The sequence below is a fragment of the Drosophila simulans genome, chromosome X, assembly GCF_016746395.2.
Source record: "Drosophila simulans strain w501 chromosome X, Prin_Dsim_3.1, whole genome shotgun sequence".
Classification (NCBI taxonomy): Eukaryota; Metazoa; Arthropoda; class Insecta; order Diptera; family Drosophilidae; genus Drosophila; species Drosophila simulans.
The window spans coordinates 5,293,856-5,308,768 of NC_052525.2; the positions used below are offsets into that span (position 1 = coordinate 5,293,856).

General features: G+C 49.1%; 2 protein-coding genes and 1 long non-coding RNA gene across 4 annotated transcripts; 1 reads left to right on the top strand and 2 right to left on the bottom strand.

Moving 5' to 3' along the window:
- Positions 1–511: 511 nt before the first annotated feature.
- Positions 512–10,991, bottom strand: LOC6725178 (proton channel OtopLc). The gene is made up of 6 exons (XM_039297051.2): positions 9,145–10,991; positions 4,857–5,645; positions 4,681–4,798; positions 4,525–4,621; positions 4,273–4,458; positions 512–4,203 (listed from the first exon to the last, which is right to left on the bottom strand). The coding sequence occupies exons 1-6, from the start codon at positions 10,989–10,991 to the stop codon at positions 2,900–2,902; spliced, it is 4,341 nt and encodes a 1,446-aa protein (XP_039152985.1). The 3' UTR covers positions 512–2,899.
- Positions 10,992–11,987: 996 nt separating this feature from the next.
- On the top strand, positions 11,988–14,535 carry LOC123327350. 2 transcript variants are annotated; one of them, XR_006542050.1, is made up of 3 exons: positions 11,988–12,206; positions 12,728–12,921; positions 12,982–14,535. It is a non-coding gene; the product is annotated as an uncharacterized LOC123327350 (long non-coding RNA). The 2 variants fall into 2 exon arrangements; XR_006542051.1 differs by having other exon boundaries at positions 12,985–14,535.
- Positions 13,526–14,883, bottom strand: LOC6725181 (NAD-dependent protein deacylase Sirt4). The gene is made up of 2 exons (XM_002106169.4): positions 14,590–14,883; positions 13,526–14,388 (listed from the first exon to the last, which is right to left on the bottom strand). The coding sequence occupies exons 1-2, from the start codon at positions 14,768–14,770 to the stop codon at positions 13,631–13,633; spliced, it is 939 nt and encodes a 312-aa protein (XP_002106205.1). The 5' UTR covers positions 14,771–14,883; the 3' UTR covers positions 13,526–13,630.
- Positions 14,884–14,913: the final 30 nt, after the last annotated feature.

Genomic DNA, 14,913 nt, shown 5'->3' on the forward strand with positions numbered 1-14,913 from the left:
TTTTCCTAGGCTTAGTCAAGTTGTATTGGTTGAGTACTTTTGGAAAAAAGGTTCGAAATGAAATTGAAAGTGGATTCTAGGATATTCGGAAGAGGCTAGAATGGAATTGTGGAATTGCAATTACTTACTATTCGAATAAAGCAAATACTCCTAGGGAATATTTGAACAATGCAACCATGCGTAACCATAATTATATTTTACTTGTCATATGAATTCAAAGATACAGTTCAAATGAAGTTTATTGCTTGAAAAACAAACACAGAAATTGGAAACAGAATAGCGAAAGGAATAATAGTGGTTGTGTTTGTAAAATATACAAGAATTTAAAGCATTAAATTGTTAAAAACGAGGCTTAAAAGTTCAGAAATAGTCGAGGAAAGTTCTTTTCTTAGTCGAATTTAAAAGTGAGTCCCACAATTACGATTATTACGTTTATTTTGATTTTTCTTCTTGAATGATAAGAACAAATAGTGGTTGTCGGGTATAACTTGAATATTTCACTTTTTTTTTTTTTTGTTGTCTCCGATTTTCTTTGAGTTTTATTAATTTCGCATAAAATGTCCTTCGATTCTACGTGGATTAGGAGTTCCTCTAATGAGTTCGATCGCTCATCATAACTACTTAGTGTCAATAAATTCTAATACAATCGCCTGTAAATACAATACAATTTTCAATTTTGATTTTCGCTTAACGTGCGATTTTTCGAGCAGTGTTGCGAGTCGGCGTACAATAAATACATGTAAGAAAATGCATACAAAGTTACAGTTAATTCTAGTTAAAAATTTAGTACGAGTATAAAAATTGAAATAACTAATTTAATATATATGTATATATATATTTATATTTTTTGTTTCTTTGTTTGTTTTCCCTTAAGATTTTTGGTTTTGATTTCGATTTCGATTTTGGCATTCATATAACTTTGAATATACAATGGATGAGTCAGTAGATTCAAAAAACTCGAACTCAACTAGAAAGCAATTACAACATAGGCAACGTAATGAACTCTTTGGCATTGAAAACATAGATCGCATCGTATGTATGTGTGAGTGGAGTCTATATCTATACGTATCTTATACCATTATGGTAGACAAAAAAAACACAGACATATTTATATACCACCTTAAATAGATTTGTGCGTCTTACAGTAAGTGATTTTATTGGAATTATTCGCAATCTCTTGATTTGTCCATCTACAATTTGGTTTCCTTTGAGCTTTCATAATACTGAAGTGGGGGCTTTTTTCGGGCAATATGGGGGAACAAGCACAAACGTATCACATAAAAACCTATTCGCATTCAAGTCAAGTTAACAAATTCGGTTAAATGCTATGCTAAAAAATCAGGGCTCTCAACAAGGGGCTCAAACAAACAATCCATTTGGGTGCGGATGGGGTTTTGGGGGCCTTAAAAGGGTGGTCTTCTGCAATCCGGATTGAACTTCTACATATGCATGTATGTGAGTATATATCCTTAGGTGCTAGGCTGTGTAAACCGTCTACTTTGTAGTACAGTGTTGTGTAATAACTTTTGCGGTTCCTCGATTTCTGGTGGGGTTAATGACTTCTCCAATCCCTATTCTTCTCAACTCCTCTCATTTCTTCATCCATTCTCCTTCGTTTTCTAACTTGTAGTTGCTGAAATATATCCAGTATGCTGCGGAACGCCGATTAATTATCATTGTAAATATCTTTGATAGAACTCGCTGTGTTCGGTTATGCATAATTGGTATACTGCTCTCTATTTGGTTGATCGTTAGTTTGGCGGCATACCTCGTAGTGCGGTTGGTTCACAACCCGTTTTGCTGATCCTCCTCAGTCAGTTGCTATATATAAATATATAAAATGTTGTCCAGTTTCTTGATTGCGACCGTTTTCAACATTTATCAAACTTGATATTTTCGTAGATTTTGCGGCTGTATGTGAGTGGGGGGATAAACATGAATTCATCTACTGTTACGTGTTTTGCCTACAATACTACTCATCGCGCTCGCTTTCTACCACCAGAGATCCCAAATATCTCAAATCGCCTACAACATTTTGTTTAATGCTCTAAAATCTGCATATCAATATGGTAGTGAGTGAACGTTCTGAGGCTAAACCATTTAAGATATTGCGTATACGCACTAGTGACAATTGCTTGGGAATTTATTGCGTATACGCCCTACTGGCATTGCTTGTGATTTCAACATTGATTTATCCTTGCTGCGAATCCTAAGATTAACCCATTGTTTTATCATAGCTTGTGCTCGACTTCTTGATTTCCCATCGCTTGAGACCCGAAGGAGGACTCGCATGTCCTTCTAATTTTTTCCTCTCTAGGATATGTTTTTCGCTCTCAACGCTTGCATCCGCTTGGTCAAATGTTGTTTGTTGCTTGGTGGTGGTTCTCGAAGATGGGTGCCTAGTTGTATGGTTTTTGGTTTCGTTGGTGGGTGGATTGGTATGGTGGTGTGTTTGTTGTGGTGCGGTGTCCAGCAGATGCAAGTCCTAGACAAAGCTGAGCTCATGGCCGCTGATCGCGTCGATGAACTCAAAGTGCGCGTAAACTCATTCGCCGTTGATCACGTAAACCGGACAGAAGGCCTTTTCCGTGTTGAGGGATTGCGGCGACAGTGCCCGGATGGGTGCCTTCAGTCCACAGCTGCTGTCGCCGCCCTGTTGCCCTTCTCCACCGGCCTCTCCCGCTTCGGCGGCTCCGCCTGCTCCCCCTGATCCTCCCGATCCGGCACCGGCACCGGCATCCTCTGCCGAATTACTCTCGCCGCTATCCACCTCCTCGACGGTCTCCAGCTCGCCGCCAGCCAGCGTAGTGGAGCAGTAGCAGTAGGACAGGTTCGTCTTGAGATCCTCGCAGAATTGCTGCTGCTGCGCAATGCTCTGGATGCGCGAGCGGGCGAATTCTCACATATACGTGGGCTTCAGCTTGTAGGCCCTCTTCCAGATCTCGCACAGGCACACGGTCGAATGGAACCGATAGAATATGGCCAGCGGCATCGACACATGCGTGATAATCGTCCAGGCCCACAAGCCGTAGAAGTTCAGCTGTATGGGATGCGATTCAGCGCGTGATTTCTCCAGCGTGCTGATGGCCCACATGGCCAGATTGACGACCAGCATAAAGGTGACGATCTCGCGTCCGGGCTTCTTGCGCAAATGATCCGGACTGACGGCCTGTCGCCGGCTAGCATCCAAAATGAACATGGTCTGACAGGCGGTCTGGACAATGGAGGCCAGGGCATTGATGGGCACCAGCATGTCATCGCTGCGCAGGGTGAAGTGCCCGGCGATGACCGTGAAGATGTTGTACAGAAACGAGCCGGTCTGCGCACCCACCAGTAGGATGTCATCCAGCGAGAAACTCCTGTAGGCATCGTACTGCAGATGTCGTATCTGAATCATTCCCACCAGAGTGGCTATCGTGGCCGTGCCATAGATGAGCAGCTCGCAAATGGTCACCTCCGTTACGGCCATGGCCACGAACTCCGGCCGTGAGATTAGCACAAAGAAGATGATCAGCGATATGATGGTCAGCACCAGGATGAGTATGCCCACGAACAATCCCTTGTGGGCACGGGCACAGTCCACGGAATAGTGATGCGGCGATCGCTTCATCGGCGAGCTGATCATATCCGGACGTTGGGGCGTCGGTGTCTGCGGCCTGGAGATGCTCCTCCACATCACGTACAAAATGGCCGCGCAGATCAGCGAATACTCGATGGTGCAGGGGAACAGAAATGGCGAGGCGTCCTGCACCAAAGTACCGATAATGTTCGTTCGCCGGCACTCAAAGATCTGGTACGGTCCCTTCAAGCCGCGCGGCACTCGCAGATGGGCCGTCGGATCGTGCTGGATTATGGCATGTCCTCTGGAGTGTCCCGGTATCCTGTGCGATATCCTCAGCGTGCGATTCTCCGGATTGTAGAATGTCAATATCTCGTGCTTTGTCTCTTGGATCAGGACATTCAGCCAAACGGCCAGGTTCGTGCCAATCATGTGCATTAAACCGAAGCGAGCGATGATCTTGTAGCGATACACCTTGATCTGCTCGTTGTTCAGGAAGATGAAGTACATCTGGATGAAGATGAAGGCCATCCGGGTGGCCGGGGTCAGGGCCAGCAGCACGTTGTGGCACTTGGTGTCCGGATTGAGCTCGAAGTACTGCCCAAACTCCAGGCCCGAATAGATCATGCTGCCAATTCCAAAGGCTATAATTGACCACATTGAGCTTTAGAATAATGTGCACAAATGATTGGAGTAGTACAGTGGACACTTACCCACGGCGCCCATGCGCAGATAGAAGCTGCCGTAGTGGGCATCCCGCCGTCCAAGTGGCGAGAGCAGCGATGGTCGCCTCACGGGAATCGGCGGCGGAAGTCGATGGTGCACGGAGTTGCTATCCGTATCCGATTCGTCCATGCTGTCCGTTCCACTCGCCTTCGTTGCCGATTTATTCGGCGAAGCTGGTGTGCAAAGGACACGCTTTCGATTAATGAATCCACTTACTTTAGTACTCTTTTGAAACTCACCAATCGGAACTGGTAACTTGGGACGTCCCCATATCAAAGTGGCGTACATGAAGAGCAGGAATATCATGCTGCCAATGTACAAGTACAAATAGTACACCTAAACGGAAGATGGAAGGGTTATACTTATGATATAGCTATTAGTTATATATAGCTTACCTCATAGAAAGAGGGTGGGATATAGGTTGATATAACCTCTGCCATGGGAAACGCTATGCCCATGACGACCAATAGTTTTCCGTAGAGTGCGGAGAAAAGAGTGGCCAGTGCATCGCCGCTGTAAATATATATAATATAATATAGTTGCCAGTAATCTAATAATCCAATCTACTCACGCCTTGACCCTCGGCATCGGCGGATAGACGAAGGATGGCCGGTGCGTGCGCTTGATGGCGGGCAGCACTGGATAGTTGGTCAGCTGGTGCGAGTGATACATCAGCGCCAGCTGTCCGTCCGCCTGACTGCCGCTGAGCGCTGGCTGGGAGCTGCTGCCGCCGGGCGAGGAGGGCGGATCCGAGCTGTCCGGCCCACCGCCACCGCCAATATCCCGATCGCCGTCGCCATCTCCTCCGCCAATGATCAGGCCACTGGGACCCGGAGTCTCCTGTATGTTGCCCTTGTGGCTGGGCAAACTCGACTCATCGATGGTCACGTGGTGCTGCGAGCCTGACCGTGCTGAGACCCTTCCCGGCGATATGGCCACCGCTGGTTCGGCTGGCATGGCCATCAGGGAGCCAGCGCCGGCGGCGATCGGAGGAGCCACTCCTGCCATGAACAGACGCCGGCGATCGACGGGCGAACTGCTGCTTCCGCTGTCGGGCGGCGGTGGGGGGGCATAGCTGCTGGGCACCGTGGGCGTGGGCACCCGGACACTGTGGGTGTGGTGGTTCTGGTGGTGCGGATGCTGGAACTGGTGCGGCAAGTGGTAGTGATGGTGGCTGCTCGTGAAGTGCGACCTCGGCTGGCTGGTGACCGCCGTAGTTGCAGCTGTTGTTACCGCTGGGGCAGCAGCAGCTGGTGGTGGTGATGGCTTCTGTTCATCCTGGTAGCTCACGGTGGCTATTGGTGGCTTCAGTGGCTCTGGCTTCGATGGCTCCAACGGTTCGGCGGTGGAGCTGCTAGAGCTGGATATGGAAGAGGAAGATGAACCGGATGTGGCCGACATTAGTGGGATCAGCGATTGGCGAATATATATGGTATGCGTGGCTGGATTGGCGGACCGACGTGGACTCACTGAATCGGTGGTCTGGGCTCTGGGCCCCGCACCCGATTTTGCAGATACAAATACAAGCGACCGGCTTAATTAAATAATGGTCCCCCCACCAAAATGATACATATATATACATCTATATACATGTCTATATATATGTATGTATATATAAGTGGGTGAGTGTGCTGGGATTTATTGTATCGGATGCCAGACATTTCCGCCGCGGATACATTGAACTTGGTGTCCAGCCGCCAGCCTTCGACTGAACTTTAAACCCTGCCAGAAGATGGCCCTCTATTTATAGACGCTGGCATTCCGGGGGAATCTCTGGCCTTCCGGAACACCCACCGTCCACTTCCACCCACCGGCAGACACAGCATGCCCTCTCCAATTGCGCTTAATAGCAGAAAGCAGATCCAGTTTCAGATTCAGATTCAGATACAGATACAGATTCAGATCGCGATAAACACATAGAGCTGGCAAAAAAAAAAAGAACCATAGCCACTCGAAACAGAAACTTAATGAAAAGTCCCCAACCATACGCCACGGGCAATTGAAACTAATCGCCGTCTAGTGGACATACAGCACAAATCGGGATACAAGTGCGAAGCATACAGTGCGTTTCATGCAACTATGGCGGCTTCAACTTTGAACTCAATCTGTATTTGCTTGTTTAGTGAGCAAATTGCGAACATAGGGTAAAACTAGATATTGCCACCATTAATCCAGCAATGTGTGCCATTCATAATGGCGCGCACTGTACGCCCGATAAGAGATTATAGAGACTTGTGCATGTTTTTTAGCTGGCGGCACTCACACAATCGCAGAATGTTTGCTGGCCTAATGGAAATATGAAATATGCTCGCTACGTGATTGGGATGTTTAATTAAGGCGGAACGGCATGCATATGACACATGACACATGTTGGATGACAGGTGAATCTGAATCTGAAATGGGAAAGAAGAGCGAGAAGTGCGAGGGGCGGAGGTGGGCTTGGGTTTTCAAGGGGCCACATCCTGCTTCACACGTTTCCCATGCCAGAGCAAAGCCAAACGGATCCAATCCCATCCGATCCAAGCCGATCCGATCCGAGCACGCATCATTTATTCACATTCAAATCGAGGCCAGACCCCATTGCACTTTCAAATCGCAAAGCCACTCGAAAATAATGCCGGGCATCATTATAACAACTGGTTGTAGACACGGAAAGAAAATTTGGCCAGTGTTAATAACGAAATATAGCTGCATATTCATTATGCATACTATACTTCACTATACTTTAGCTTTTGAAAATCAAATAAAACATTGATTGTTTCGCAGCACTACCACTTTTTTCCAGTGTGCACTAAAACGGCGAAATGAGGAGGGGGTTTTTGGCGGATTTAGATGGGGTTCGGGCTTATGAATAACCTTGACATCAGGTCACAGCCATCCACGGAGACAGTGGTGCATGCAACACGAGGAGCGGTTGCAATTGTGTGGATTGTGCACTCGAGCGCACTTGTAATCTGATTTCAAAAAGCGTGCTGCGTGCTCCATGCTCCATCCTGTTGTGTCCTCGTATTTTTTTCGGGGTTGTTAACCCGACACGACGGCAACCTTCTGCCCCCCTGACTGTTGCATAAATGGATGACGCTGGCGCATTCTACATTTCCACCTGGATTTTCACCTCGCCTCCATTCTGCCAGCGCCACAAAGTCAAAGGAGTAAACACTTTGCGAAGTGCCACTCCATGAGTTACTCTTAATCGCAACAAGGAGCCACAAGGAAGTAACGTGATTTCACTGGATTATCCAGCTTGCAATCGAATGACTGACTAGTTCGTCGGCGAGATTTCCTGATGGCCAGAAGGGTAGTTGGATCAATCAAAGAAGCGGCTATTCAATCGGCAACCATCAATCCGGTTACCCTCAGTCAGTCAGACGGAGCTGTTTATTCTCGACTCGAAAGGCGGAAGACATCAAGTATTCATGGGTGCGAGCGAATGCATTCAACCCGGCTCCATGGAAATGTCCATTACTGGCTGCTCCTTGCATTCGGACAAAAACCGCAATGGCAACCCGCACACAAAAGTCGCCACTGAGCACATGGCGCAGCAAACTTTCAATTGACCCATTTTGCGGTGGTCGCTCGGTGGTTTTTGCGCCGGCTTGGGGGCAATTTGCAGGCGAGCCACTTGCATTTAGCGCCATAATAATGGGCGTGGCAATGGCCGAGGACAACAACCTGGTCGGGCATCCTATTCACCTTTCACCTCCGCGTTGCTAACTCTACGTTCTGTTGCCTTTTCATTTTTTTTTTCCACCTGCAACAATTTACAATTTGTGCATGTCAAGCCAATCGAGCAGGTCGTGTTCACCTGTGCAATCCTCCCTTCGTAACCTACAGTCGGTTCCACCTGTACGTGCACACATGGCCACCGGCATACCGGGCGTATACGCACTTAAAATGAAGCATACGCCGTGTGCTCCTTGCGAAATACGAAATTCTATTACTGAATTGAATTGAAAGTTTTTGGGTATTGATGTAATTGAACTATTATGCTTTCAAGTTTTGGCAACCATTTCGCTAACTATCAAATATTTAACCTAAGTAACTAAGACAACAGCTTGCCGTTTTCCCAGTGCATCGTCCTCGTTTCTCTCCGTTTACGGCTCTGTTTACGGCGTGAAACTTGTGAGGGTGTTGCTCTGGAAACGGTTTGTTTAATTAATGTGGAGAGCATACGATACGAAGGAGGATGCAGGCAGACAACGCCGCAGCGGAGCAGCGAAGCGAATGCAGATGGCGCCTTTCGTCGTGGCAGGAGCAGCGCCCCAGAGGACCAAGTGCAGCAATGAGGCAGTGGGAGCAGTGAAGGAGTGGCCCAGGTAGAGCACTGACACGATGCCAGCACGAGCACACAAGTTAAACAGTTTTGTTCAGCTATTAGCAGCGACTAATGGAGGCTGACGACGAAGTAGTTAGTTGAAATTAGTGAGAAGGGGGTGGGGGGTGGTAGGGGTGCCACGGCATTCTGAGTACGATTATGCAATTAATGGAGTGCCCCAGGAACTTCGAAACCAGAACCAGACGTGATGGTTCACTTAGATACGAGAGGCGGCAGCAGCATCTCAAGTAGAAGTTTCTTTAGCCCGAAGCCCTGTGAGATTTGCATCTCAAGTTGGGCGAAAACTTGCGCGAATCTTAAGCGAAAATCTAAGCTCTTTATGATTAGTTAAATTAGTTAGCTGTTAATGCGATTATCATACGCAAAGCTTTTAACATAATAGCGCTGCTAAACAATGGATTCAGCCAGCTATAACCATTATCAATGAGTTCTCCAAAAGCATGTCAACAGGTGGAATGGTTTGTCATGGCATATCACATCATCATAACCTACAAGACCCACTTTACTTGCTCCAAAAACTCACCCGATCTGCTCCTTGACGGCGGCAGCGACTCCCACGGCAGCAGCAGCGGATTCGGCCAGCTTGGGTGGGCTGCTGACCAGCGGCGGACTGCAGACCCTCGGCGGCGTCGTGATCCTTGGCGGACTGTGCATCTGGCGGGCCAGCTCCGGCGGCGGACTCCTCATCAGCGGCGGCGAGGGCATCGCCGGAGCTCCCTCTCCGGCCTGTGGACTCTGCATGCGCTGCGATCCCGACTTGATGGACCCGGCAGGACTTCGCACGCCTGCCTGTCCCTGCGAGCGAATCGATGTCTGCGACTTGAGCGATGCCTGGGGTGAGAGAACGCCAGCCGCCTGGGCGGAGGCCACGGATCCTGTGCGAGATCCCATGCGAGAGCCACCGCGGGATCCGGCAATGGATCCCTGCTGGGATCCAGATCTCAGCTGCGATCGCTGGCTGCCACTGCGACTTGGGCCGCGACTCTCGGGCTTCGGTGATCCTCCTGCTCCGCCGCCAACTGATGTGGAAATGGATCCAGTCAATATGCTGGCAGGCCGAGGTGAACTGATACTGTCGCCGCCCTGATCCTGCAGCGATTCCCTGTCCACGGATATCTCGTCCGTCTCCTTGGTCAGCTCTTCCTCCTCTTCCTCCTCCTCCTCCTCGGGCTCCTGCTCCAAGGGTGGTGGTGGTATAAAGCCCCTGTCCTCGTCTAGTTCCGCAAAGTGCTCCGGCGGCGGAGCTATGATGGAGGAGGCAGAGTAACCGTTGCTTGGTGGTGTGGTTATAGTGGTGGACTCATCCTCGTTGTCCAGCGAACGGCTGTAGTCCTCCCGAGCTCCGCTCACGGGTTCGGGCTCGGGCTCAGGTTCGGGTTCGGGTTCGTTTTCCGGCTCAGGTGGCTGATCCTCGGGCTCCGGTTGATCCATATCGGGTGGTGGCTGCTCCGCCTCCAGTCTGGGTGGCGGCGAGTTCGGCTGGGACTCCGCCTCGCCCTCGCTCTCGTCGGATGGCGTGAGCGGTGGTATCTGGCTGATGTGCTGGGCAGGCGGCGATACCATCCGGCTGATGTTGAGCTCCGGGCAGGGTGGTGGTGTCACGGGCGGGGAGGGGGAGTTGGATGGCGACTTGGTCAGGGGCGGGGTCACCTGGCCGAGATTGTGGCCCTGCACATAGGAGAAATTTGAGGGAAGCGGTGGCAGTGGGGGTGGTGGCGTGGACTTGTCGTCGTCCTCCTCTTCGTCTTCTTCCTTGGGAGTGTCCTCCTGGGAAGCCTGCTCCTCCTGCTCCTCCTCCTCCTCCTCGGGATTGCTTTCTATGTCCAGCATTTCGTGTGGCGGCGGAATGGCCGCCACCTCCTCTGCATCATCGGTTTCCTCGCCTTCGCCATCGTCATCGGTGCGAAGGCCCGCATCCTCCATGGGCGATAATGGAGGTGGTGGTATCAGCTCCAGTTCCAGGACTGAATTAATAGGTGAGCCCGGTGGAGAAGGAGCTGCTGGGGCTCCTTGATCCTGTTCTGGATCGGGTTCCTCCCGCTCGTCCTCATCGTCACCCTCATCGTCCTTTTGCTGTGGTGGCGGTGTGGGAGTGGGCGGAATATCATCCGTTTCCGTTAGCGTGGGCAGCGGTTGACCCAGTAAAGAGGGCGGTGGCGGCGGTGGCGCCACCAGGAGCAGCACCTCCTCGGCCAGCGAAACTGTGGGCAACGGCGGCGGTGGAACCTCGCCGGCCTCCTGATTGTTGGCCGTGTTGTCCACTTCCTCGATATCGGAGTCGATGCCCTGGGCAAAATCCATGTAGAAGTTATCCCGCGAATCGCTGGAACCGCGTCGCAATTTGAGCGACAGATCCGGCGAGCTGTCCATCTCGCTCGCACACGGGGCTTCCCCTTTTGTTTGCGCTCGCTCTCTCTCTATCTCTCCTCCCCTACTCCTCTCTTCCTATTGTCCTTTCAGGAAATTCCTTCACACACACACGCCAACAGTGGCGCCCTCTAGCGTTGGCTTCCGTTCAACTGCGTGCCAATCTTGTTTTCTTGGCGCTTTTTCGCTCAATTCTTTAAGTTTTTCAATATTTTAAGTTAGTTAGTTGGTGATTTTTGGCTTTTCACTTGATTTCACTGCACACGCACATTGTGTGTATCCCTAAAATGCACAAGGAAGTGTCAAAAACACGCATACGCACAGCATCCCGCTCTCTCTGTCTGCTCCTTCCACTCACACTCGCTCTCTCTGTTTTTGCAGAGCAGTGGGCGTTTTTGGAAGGGGCGTGGCAGTGCAGTTTGCTGCGCATTTGGCTTTTTACGCAATTAGAGTGCGTGAGTGTGTGAAAGTGCGTAGTAGGAAGTAGGAAGCTGGGAATTAAGGGGTGGGTAAAAAAGGATTAGAAAAGGGAATAGGGATTTCCATCTTCCCTCTTCTGCAAATGGCAAAATTAGGCATTGGTTTCACAAACGTAATAAACCATAAACGCACTTTTAATTTAGAAAAAAATAAACATATATTATTTGGCACTGAACAGCTTTTAGCACACAGGAAAAAAAATCAACGGTTATGGTTCGTGTTCCGGTTTCGGACTCCGTCCGTGTATTCTTCCGTTCCGGCTGCTCGGTGAACGCACGGACTTGTGCTCGATTTACATTTACTTAGCCGACTGGCTCTGCGACTCCTGCTGCGGCGGCACTTAATTCTAGAATGAAGAAGACCGAGTTTCAACTCGCAATGGAACCCACAGCGCAATGAGTTTTCATCTCAAACGAGAGCGAGAGCAAGAGCGTAAGATGGTGAGAGAACGAAATGAGAGAAATGGTGAGAGAAAGCGCCGCATAACGGTGCCGGCTGACGGTGGTTGTCGAACGGCATTTCGCTTGCAACTACAACTACAACGCACTTGACCGGATTCCAATTGCCTTTGTTCGCAAAAGTTTCCAGTTTCGAGTGCACATCCAATCCCGGAATAACGGAATAACAGCATAACGGAATAACGGCATAACGAAATCCCGCAATCCGCGACGCAGATTAAAGTAGGGTAGGAAGTCAAGTGGCGGTTGAAAGGAGTGCAAGTACAGCAACTACTTACAGGTGGGCACCAGCACCAATTTCCACGAGTAATCCATGTGGAAAATGCTCTTTTAGCTGCCAAGCTATTTACTTCAAAAAACATTTTATATACTGTTTTGTAAATAGTAAACTCCTGATTATTTATCAAGTAATAATAATGTGCCTAGACTTAGAATTCCATAGCATACTTTTTTACGCTTCTTGTGTTTCTTCAGAGTACTAGTTTTCCTCTTGAATCCAATTTTGAATGCAAATCGATTGGCAATTCAGTTAAAAGATCAGGAAGAACGATATTCCATTTTTCAACTATTATTTCCAGTATATGGATTAAAATCTGACTGTTTTGGACTTTCTGCCCAGTAATACGGTTTTGGGCAAAACTTCATTATTTGCAAAACGGTTTTTTCTTATACCAACGCTAAAAATGGTCATATTGCTAAAAGGAAAACTGTTTTGTGCTGCTTATTACCAATGCTAAATATTCATATCACTTTTTGGAAGCTTTAGAAAAATTTAATTTTTTCCACTTTTTGCATTTTCAGTAAGGGGTAACATCATCAAAATTTGCAAAAATTGGCAAAATTATAAAATGTCTAAATTTGATTCTCCATCGATTGGGGGTCAAATTACGAGATCATCGAGGTATGACATTCCATATTTGGACCAAGAATTTCAATGATATGGTCAAAAATCTGATAATTTTGGAGAGAAAATCAGTAGACGAGTATGTACATATGTATGTTGCTTGCATATGCTAACCATAACCACTACTTAATATAATTATAAAATTTTTTAGCAGTCCTTCGATTTTGCCCATTGTGCGAGGCCTACGCATTGTTTTCCTAGCAGGAATGGACGTTGGCCGGAGGAGGGGATCGTCGGAGGGGGGGTAATGAACAGCGTGTGAAAAGTGTCACTGGCCGTGTACGTGTGTGCGTGATATGTGTGTGCGATGTGTGCTTGTGTGTGCGAGCGGGAGATGCCGATGCCTCAATTGCGGTTCATTTATGTGGAGCACTGAGAGCAGCGGCCTGGAGCAAAAACAAAAACATTCAACGGGAGCGAGCGGAAGTGCGCAGCTCTCCCCGGCGCTCTTGCTTCCGCTTCCTGTTGGGATGTGCTGGAATTTCAGCGCACAGGACACTGAGAGAGAGCCCACCTGAGAGAGGATGCGGAGGACATGGACGCGGCACCCATGTGCTTGGGGGATGAGCGAACCCTTTGCCCGGAAAGCGTGTCATTGTGTTTTGCTCTAGAGGAGCCTGCGCTAAAATGAGCCAAAAGGCACAACAATAAATGAGGAGCTCCGTTGCAACGGCACTCATTTAGGCTACATTCCATTTGCAAATATTAATCTTTAACATTTATTTTTTAGCTAAAATCGGAAGCCTGGCTTTCCATAACTACAAATTTAGTGGGAGGTCAACATATAACAACTGTGAGGATTAACTGGCACTTTTCGAGTTGCGAAAGTCGAACAGTTTGGGTATGACATCGCCGCACTTGGCGGAGATCTTGATATCCGCAAGGTGATCGGCGCGCGTTTCGCCAATATTGACAATGGCCACCGGTAGCTTCAGGTCCTTGGTCTGCAGGACAACGCGGTAGCCGGAGAAGACCAGGAGACTGGACCCGAGGACCAGCAGGCCATCGCTATTGTACACCATGCCGGCAATCTGATCCACTCGTGGCCGTGGCACAGAATCCCCGAAGAAGACAATTTCCGGCTTCAAGTCGCCGCCGCACTGCGTGCACTCGGGTATCCGGAAGTTCTCGATGTACTCCAGCGGTATTTCCACATCGCCATCGGGCCGGATCATGTCGGGGGCATCTTTGAAGGCCGGATTGAGGGACGCCAGTATGCTCTGGAACTCGTGACGATCGATCCGGTACTCGCAGGACAGACACTTGACCACATAGCCACTGCCGTGAACCTCCACAACATTTCGACTGCCCGCCTTCGTGTGCAGCCGGTCCACGTTCTGGGTGACCACCGCCTGGACCCGCTCCTCCCGCTCAAATCTGGCCAGCGCGTGATGCGTGGCATTGGGCTGTGTTGCAGAAAACTTGGGCCAGCCCACAAAGTTCCTGGCCCAGTACCGCTTGCGCACCGCCGACGACTTGACGAACTCCATGTGCTGAACGGGCTTGTGGTTGGAGCGGGCGTAGAGGCCCACGCCCTCGGAACGGTAATCGGGAATGCCTGGAATTTATTTCAAGTTATTAGAGAGCCAGAAATGTTGATTTAAATGAAATACTAATGCGAATCCAAGTATAAGCTAGAAATCACTTGCATTAGCATTACATAAATAAATGAATAATGAACAAGCGTTTGGAAGTCAATCTGAAACAGTTGTGTTAATGGCTTCTGAACATAGAAAAGTCGGAAAATCAGGAAACTCACCCGATTCCGTCGAGATGCCAGCGCCCGTGAGAACCAAAACATTCGGTTTCGACAGGAGGAAGTCCTCCAGCCGCTTTATGTCGTCCTCTACGACGGGCTTGTGAAGCGGCACATACTCCTGCCTGGCGGTGGAGCTGCACAGGCTGGTGCTCCGGAAGCGAAGCAGCTGGCCCACACGCATTGTTTTGTTATGTATTATCACAAGTATTATTTAGTTGTTTTTCGGTTACGTTACTAGAGGTGAGCGCAGACATCGATAGCAACGATAGGCTTAACCGCTGTTGAAAGGGAATTAAAATCGATTGTATGCCCCGCACTGGCAAC

Bases quoted from the DNA above. Each gene is read 5' to 3' on its own strand.
- LOC6725178 (XM_039297051.2), bottom strand. From the start codon at position 10,991: ATGGACAGCTCGCCGGATCTGTCGCTCAAATTGCGACGCGGTTCCAGC. The intron at 5,646-9,144 runs GTGAGTTTTTGG...TTCCATATCCAG, and splicing joins GCCGTCAAGGAGCAGATCGG to CTCTAGCAGCTCCACCGCCG. The intron at 4,799-4,856 runs GTGAGTAGATTG...ATATATTTACAG, and splicing joins CCGATGCCGAGGGTCAAGGC to CGGCGATGCACTGGCCACTC.
- LOC6725181 (XM_002106169.4), bottom strand. From the start codon at position 14,770: ATGCGTGTGGGCCAGCTGCTTCGCTTCCGGAGCACCAGCCTGTGCAGC. The intron at 14,389-14,589 runs GTGAGTTTCCTG...AATAAATTCCAG, and splicing joins TGGCATCTCGACGGAATCGG to GCATTCCCGATTACCGTTCC.